The sequence below is a fragment of the Epinephelus moara genome, chromosome 7, assembly GCF_006386435.1.
Source record: "Epinephelus moara isolate mb chromosome 7, YSFRI_EMoa_1.0, whole genome shotgun sequence".
Classification (NCBI taxonomy): domain Eukaryota; kingdom Metazoa; phylum Chordata; class Actinopteri; order Perciformes; family Serranidae; genus Epinephelus; species Epinephelus moara.
Window position 1 is genome coordinate 12,273,267 of NC_065512.1, and position 8,365 is coordinate 12,281,631.

At 39.7% G+C, this 8,365-nt stretch overlaps 1 protein-coding gene across 1 annotated transcript; it reads right to left on the minus strand.

Annotated features, from left to right (window-relative positions):
- Positions 1–1,379: 1,379 nt before the first annotated feature.
- On the minus strand, positions 1,380–5,486 carry dlx1a (distal-less homeobox 1a). Its single transcript, XM_050048785.1, has 4 exons — positions 5,308–5,486; positions 3,522–4,113; positions 3,033–3,232; positions 1,380–2,624 (listed from the first exon to the last, which is right to left on the minus strand). Exons 2-4 carry the CDS (start codon positions 3,829–3,831, stop codon positions 2,373–2,375), a joined length of 762 nt encoding a protein of 253 aa, XP_049904742.1. The 5' UTR covers positions 3,832–4,113; positions 5,308–5,486; the 3' UTR covers positions 1,380–2,372.
- Positions 5,487–8,365: the final 2,879 nt, after the last annotated feature.

Genomic DNA, 8,365 nt, shown 5'->3' on the forward strand with positions numbered 1-8,365 from the left:
TGGGCCAAAGCTTTTTTGTTTTTAGTCTCTCTGAAGCGGATTCGTTTAGTCTGATACTGCTGCTGCAAATAATAATAATAATAATAATAATAATAACAATAATAATACATTATTTTTTGCCCATTTTAACAACGAATACACATGAAATAAATTAGAAATGAATTCGGTTATGATGTGATGTATATGGGCTTGTGCTGGCCTCTTTAAGGGATGCTGCACACCGCACAAATGGCATCAAATTTGCCATTACAATTGCAAAACATGCATATATTCATGGAGCTATTGCAGCTGGAGGATAGGGCTACAAGTCGCGCATTTGCAATGAATTTCTTTCTTTCGTTCTTTGTTTCTTTGCAGGCACATATATTAATATTTAAACCTCAGATATATTGTATTGTCTTCTGGAATATTTTCTATTTTGTTGTTTTTTTATTTTCTACATTCTTGTTATTTTTGCAATCTAGAGTAAATGCTGTTTGAATGGACAGGTAATTCCACCTGTGTCTAGTTTCAGGTAGCATTTTCTAAAAATCATAATAAATAAAATGCATGCCCATTTTTTATTTTATAGCATGTCAAATCAAACTAGTTGTATGTGAACACATTTTGCGTTTTAAAATACCCTAAAGGGCCTCCTGCAAGATTGCGTAACTAGAGCCAATGAATAAAGTGTGAAGCCCAAACAAGAAGGCCTTTGAACTTTCCACTTTCACTGATCTCCATCTGATCCGCCCTGTGTCCCCGCGTGCTCGTCCAGTCTCTTTGCAGCACCTGCCTCTTGCGCAATTATTCACTTAACACACACAATTGATCTCTCCCATTCACGGCAGAAAAATGGGGATTGTCGCAAGACAAATAGAAGATTATCTTCAAGAAAAGCTTGAAAAGAAATAAGCGGTGTTGTTGAATGAATCCAGGTCTCCCGCACCGAGACGGTTAGATGGCGATGATAGAAATGATGCAGCTTATATCGGCCGGGATTCACAGCCGATGTGTTTTCTATTTAATGTGATGCATGCAACAGTAAAGATGTTTTCGTGCAGATGCATGGGAAGTCATATTTTTTAGATGCAATGTCAGATTTCTAATTCTCCACTCCAGAGGTTTGGCAACATCTGCAACCAGTGAGCAGCAGCAGCAGGAACCCATGTAGGCTAAATGCTAAACACAACCATAAATCTAAGCGACGAGCCTTTTGCAGCTCACACAAACGCTCTCACACGGTGTCTGCTACAATAACCAATATGATACCGCTTTGTGTCAGCTCGCATTAAACCTGCACCAAGCCTTTCTTTTCCAACATGAGAGGAGGGGTGGAGGAGAGAGGAGTGGGGGTGGTGGTGGTGGGTTGAATCAGACACCTTTCTTGACATAATTTAAATCATTATTTTACTGCTTTTGAAACTTTGCACATTATGTACATAAACTTCAGAAACAGATCAATAAATTAAAGTGATCAATACAAAACTAAATATTTTCTATGTTGACTAAACACATCTCGACGAATACAGAAAGCCTAAAACCCTGTTTCACAGCGTATCCAGTACAGCACAAAAACAAATCTGAAAATTATGTACAAAATACAGTGACAAATGAGCTGCTCATCCTCCGGGTATTTTTTTTCTAAAGCAGCAAATTGTCAGGCCTTTTCCTTTTTTTTTCACATAACATCGGGGCACGGCATAGAAAAGCTTTGCTTGCGTTAGTGCAGCATTAACAACACAGTGTTGTTATCTCAAAACACACTTACAAAATGAACACAGACTTACCTCAACAGAAAAACTAGTCTGAATAATTTAACTTAAATAACAAACACATATAAACAACATAGTAGCGATTTGAGGCTTTGCACAATATGTCCTGTGGTTGAATGTGCTGTAAGCATTATGGTGATGGTTTATTAATTGTAATTATTTGGTTAAAGAAACACCCCTTATGGCCTAATAGACCTTTAACTGTTAATGAATGCAGATTGGTTTCAGGTCAGCATCACTTTGGGCCCAACATCTGGTGTAAACAAACACGTGTTTTCTTATAAACAGAATAACTCACACAAATATGATTAAAAAAATATAGAAACTGACACAAAAGTGATAAACAGCAGCCAAAAAAAGGATCTATTTGTCTTCCATTTCCGCTGACTGTCACAGACTTGTTGCCCTTGGGCGCAATGCGTGCCTTTTCAGTCTCTCAGCTCCCTCCCTTCTTCTTCTACGCTGCTTGCCGTCACGAGGAGGCCACTGCAACTGGCGGCGTGCGGCAGCAAACTCCGGGGTTGTTGTTGTTGTGTATTATCAGTGCTGGGCCGCGCAGAGGCCCCTTCACCATCCCGATACACGAGCCATGGCAGAGTCGAGGGCTGAGGTCTCTGTTCACATGAGCTGTGACTGTTGCATAGACTCTTGGTGTGTGGTTGGATACCATGAGGTGTAGCTGGGAATGTAAGATCCGGTTGTCCCCACCGAGGTCTTCACGGTGGTCGGCGAGCTCCAGACAGGTGCCACCGAGGGAGAGCCGCTCGACAGTCCGCGGCCGGTGGCTAAAGCGTTGGTGTCAATTGTGCCACCGCCTTGCTTCATCAGTTTCTTGAATTTAGAGCGTTTATTTTGAAACCAAATCTTCACCTGGGGAGACAAAGGAAATTATTTGGATGAGAAAACTGACTAAAGGAGCGTTAGAAAAGAATTGGACACCTTTTACGCACGCTTTACGCACGCAGTAGATTCCATTGTATAAAGTCAAGAGAAAAAAAAATATATTCATATCTTGCCCTTGATTATGGTATTACTGTATTAAGATGTCATTGATATTAACACATGAATGGCCGGGTAAATTCAGGGAAAAAAATCCTTAAATTGGTGTCAAACATTTCACATTATATTAATATGTGATGATCCATATTGATTGTAATAATGGAGCAATTATAATAATAAACATGCATACTGTAAAAAAAGAAATGAGGTTTAAAAGGCGTAAAAATGTCCAGTGGTGCTGCTGCAGTGTGAAGCTATTTGTGTTTTTCGTGGACTTGCCTGTGTCTGAGTGAGACCCAGCGACGCTGCGAGCTCAGCCCTCTCCGGTAACGCCAAATATTGAGTTTGTTGAAATCTCCTGTTCAGAGCTTGAAGTTGTAAACTGGAATAGATAGTCCTTGGTTTCCTAATCTTTTTCCCCTTCCCGTTGAATCGAACCTCTCCGCCTTCCACCACCGTGTTTTTCTCTGCTTCTGGCGCTGGGAGAGACAGAAAGGAGCAAAGAGAAGGTAAAAAATGAGGAGGCAGTTGTAGCCAACGGTGCTGCGCAGCTATGAATACTCCAGCGCAAGTTTTACAGGCTGTACTTTAGGTATAATTACCCTTAATTGCATACATTGTTTATAGCGTTACGCAATAAATAATTACCAAGCCTAATTCCAACATCTGGGTCGTCTTTTTCGCTGCAGCGAGGACTGTATACACATGAGAGCCGTGCCAACACAGAAAGTTCATATTTAAGATCCAAAGATGCTGTTGCACACTTACCTGTCTCTTCTAACCGCGTCTGTGTGAGTGCCGAGCTGTTTTGGTAAGTCTGTACTGTGCTGAGATATGGACTGGTGGAATGGCTGCCGACGGAGTTTACGTATGGATAACCCAAAGATCTAGGGAACGACGAGGCTGGACTGTAGCTGTCGTGCTGGGTATGACCTGCAGAATGTAAACAGTGCATTGGATAGTGTCCGTGAGACATGGAGGAAGGCGACATTTGTTGACTCGGGGGTCCAAACTCCATGAAAACGGTTTTTCCTGAGGCAGGGCTATTAAGACTTTCTGGAATTGTAGTCATTGTCATCTCTTCTGGCGGTTCCCCTTGTCTTGCTTTTGTTGTTTTCCTTCTATGATCTCAGTGAAGGATGGGTCCCAATTTAAGCCGAACTGATTTTTTCTCTTTCCATTCATAAGAAAATGTAGTTTGTGCCTGTGAAAAGTCCTAGGTATGATGCTGTGGACCAAGACAAACTCGCTCAAAGGTTTGAATCTCGGACTCATGAATATTCATCAAGACTGTCGCTGATTGGTCCACTCTCTCCAAGAGGGAAGCCGATTGGCGACGCTGGGGCTGGGTCCGAAGAACCTGATAAAGTCAAGGAAAACCACAAAAACCTATAAGATATCCTCATGACATGTCAAGATTCATTATTATTATTATTTTAAAATTAATATTATTACTATTATTAGTCACAATTCTTCAAATAACAACATCAATTTAAGCCACAAAATTTAAAAAAAATAATCCATACCATAAGGTGATAACACCTTATCCACCTTTGTCTCAACCCTGTCCACATAATATTTAATATTTTAATAAAATATTGTCATCTGTAGCGGCGCAGCGCTGCATAACACGGCGCCACCAGGTTTGCCACATTGTATTAAAAGTCCAGGTTGTCACATAAGCGTCATTAATTAATGTTAAATTAATATTCCGGCCTCGTTAAAGGGTGCTCTTTACTGCTGGCCAGTTTGATTAAAGCTCTATCTGGGTGAAGGTGTATTAGCATAACACTAGTGTTCAATTTTCATAAGTAGGTCTGTAATTAGTCATGTATTTAACACTTACAGTGGCTTGAGGTCTCAGTTACACCTGGCAGCATGTGGGACGGTAAAACAGTTGTGCTCTAATGTCAAATGAGGTTTGTTGGTTCAGGTATATATAGGCCCTGATGATGTTTTATAACACCTGAAATCATATAACATCACAGCATACAAAATAGCAAATAATATTTTTTAAGTTAGCAGATCAATGTGTAGTTGTAGTCTATTTTAAACAACTTTTTTTAAAAAAAAAGGTAATAATGAATTAATTAGGAATTATTACACAACAATATAATATATAATTGTGGGAAATTGTTGGTTATATTCTCTTGCTTTCCACCGAACTATTCCCTGTTTCACAACACAGCCATGAATGCACGCAGGTCTATTGCCTTATCACATTTCAATGCTTTCCAAACGACTTTACGCACCTTCCATCGCAATCAATTAATGGTCACAGTTTTGTTAAACACTGGCACCTTGATTAGCATGAATCTAAGTGAGGACGGGGGTGCGGCCAGCCTCCCATGCCTATAACAAGAATAATTATCTATGGACATTTGATTTAATTGAACTGACGACTGAGTTAACATAGGAGACTTTTTTTCTCTTGAGCTGCAGGTTTAGACCTCCACAGCTCAAAAGCTCTAACTGCTGCAGCTGCAAGCAGAGTTTAACCAGGCTATATTAAAAAAAAGATCTTGATTTCAATCAGCAGCTAAAAGCAACTTACTTTAAAAATCAAGTGATGGAAAAGAAGCAGATAAATCCGCGCCATCCGGGGGTCAGACAGCCTCTGCAGGACGCGCTTGGTGAAAGAAGAAAAAGCAGAAAGTATCCAGCAGGTCTTCATTTTTATTAGGATTCATTTGCAGGTTGCAGCTCGTGTTCTGGTGTCTGTGCAGAGCAGAAACACAGGCTGGCTGCTCCATCCGCAGTCCCTCCATCTCCACCTGAATAACAAATTAAAGGCAGTTAAATTCCGTCACTGTGATTATCAGTGTAATTGCATAATTGAACTCAAAACAGAACTAGCAAGTTGCAAAATGTGTTATCAAAATGCAGGCGCTGACATCACGGCACGTGTGCCACAGTGTGCCAGGCGGCTGCGGATGCCTGAATTTAAAGATTTCTGTGCAATATTAGGCTATAACGAAAGCTGGTCCCTTGTCCCCCTAAAATAGGCCAATTTGAAGTGATTTCTCTGGAATTACTTTCGAAAAATGCTTCAAGATTTCCTCTATCAACAACGACAATGATAATGGTAGTACAACCAATAATTATCATCTTCCAGAACAGAGGACAGATTTTTATGGGTACTTGGTGGGTGCGACTGATAACTGTCATTATTTTCCCACGATTATAGTATCTGCAAATTGACACGCGGCTGTGAGCAAAACCATTAACAGAATAGAGGCAGAATTTGAAGAAAAATGTAAAATAACACCACGAGTATACTACTAATAATAGCAATAATAATTACAGGCTTTTTGTTGGAAGTAAATGTAATTTAGGGCTGAGCAGATATGCTGCATAAATCATTCATTTTTATTGATACCATTTGCAAAATCAATCTTTTACAAAGTGTTTATTTGCTTGCAACTTAAAGGATTAACTATTTATTGGAGTGTTTCTTTTTTGTCTCAAGCCATCGTCAGTGTCATTAAGGATGAGCAGGCGTGTGATAATATTACCACTTTAATTTATAATTTGACTCCTGCGCTCGCTGGCAGGAGGGCAGCACAGGCCACCACGGCGGTGCGTCCTGCAGCATGGCACAAGGGCTCTAACTAGCCACACTAAAAATAAAGTCCTCCATGCATGGATGGAGCGCGGAGGCAGGACTCATTAGGAGTGAGTAGCTCTGTGGCTGAGGGTGTTTTAACACCTGCTGCTCTTCACCTGAGGGTTAGTGCAGAGGTGGAGAGACAGAAAGAGGAGGGGGTGGTGGGGGGGGTTGGTGGAGGGGTAAACGGGCCAAGATGTCACAGACTTCATTTCAGGCCGGTGATAGAAAGCCCTCCTCAACTGCCATGCCAACCCACATTTTCACAGCCACCAAATATTATCCCGACCGCGGTGCGTTGGTAAACTGTGTATCCATGCTGCGTGAAGGCACAGCTCCATGTGCACCCTGCAGACTCTGCATGTGAGCTGTGATTAATTATTGTCATTGGAGTTGCAGGGATTTTTTTTATTCCCCTTCCTTATAGGGAAAACAAAATGCAGGTGTATATTTTTACATATTTTTTCCAGCTTTGGTTTAATCATTTCTACATTATTTGATCATTTCTTGGGATTTTCTGTGCGAATTAAAAGAAGAAAAGCCTTTTTGAAATTAATAATTCTGCTGTCTGTTTGATGCATGGCCTGAACATCATGCTGCATAAATATCCATCTCAAATATATAAATTCATAACAAAAGATAAATTGTTCTCTCACTATATACTGCCTTTTTTTACATTAATACACCAGCTCATCATGTCTGACACTGCCCATCATGGACATTATTACCACACGACCTGAGCTCCAAATGCAAATGTGATTCGGCGCGTGACTTCCTGCAGAAATGTCACACTATACGCAGGTTTATTTTACGTTTTTAAAAGCAGTGGATCAAACAAGTGAAATTGCCTTTTGTTCTGCTTCCTCTCTGGCTTGGCTGCTCGCTGCCATCCTGTAATTTGCAGCAGCGTCAATGAACGCAAACTAGAGGCACTACAATTAACTCGATTCAGTGTCTATTTTCATGTGCAATGTGGCATCAAAATGTGAATTGATTTTGTTTACTGAGTTAAACGTAAACAAAAAAATGATTCATAATATCTGAGAGACTGGATTGTCATATTGGTTAATTGATTGCATTATCACAGGGGTCAGGAGGGACACAGGGGGAAATGAAATCATGTTTTTTATTGTTTTCAGAAAATACAAGAACCTATTTTTTTTCCAAATGTACTGTCTCACAATAATTTAATGTAGCTACCTTACTTTTGTGTAAATACCTGATTTTAATACTTTATTTTATTCCCTGCCAGTAAGGTCACACTCTAGTTTATGAAATTAAATTATACTAAGATTTCTTTTCTCTTCTGAAGGACCCAATAAGTTATGTCCAGAAAAAAAACAGATTTACTCAGTTCAAATTAAAACATTTTGTGTTTCTCATCTGATAATAATTGAGTGTTTGTAAACACGAGGAAATATCAATAACTTGTTATACAGTAAATTAAAAAGATCTGTCAGTCAGTTTGAGTTATAGCAGGCTCAACTCCTGTTTCATATCTCGGTGTTCGGAGCTGTTTATTTATATTTGGATCACATATTGTGCCTTTAATAGATGCTAAAAAGTAGAATAATTTCTTGTAATGACTGCCAAAATATTTTAAATGTTTTCTATAGCAAATAAATAATAAAGCAATGGGAAAATGGTGTTCAGTATAATAATGATTGTTCTGTTTGTTTTCAGGCGTTGATGACTGCGAGGAAACTGCATCACATCAGGTTCAGATGACCAGATGCTGCTGGGACTCAAACCTGGACTTGTTGCTCTGCAGACGACTCACACCACTGCTGAGCCTTGAAGCCTGGTGATAATAGAAATAAGGAGCCAGTGATTGTGGCATTAGTATTTTTTTATTTTTTTTTTCATATATCTTCATTTAGTAACTTCTCACAAAGAGAGGCAAATCAGAAACATTTTGAACTTAAGTGACTCTTTAATTTCCAGCAAATGAAATCTCTAACTGCAAAAACTTCTCCTGTAGATGAAAAGGAAGGACTCTGTAATC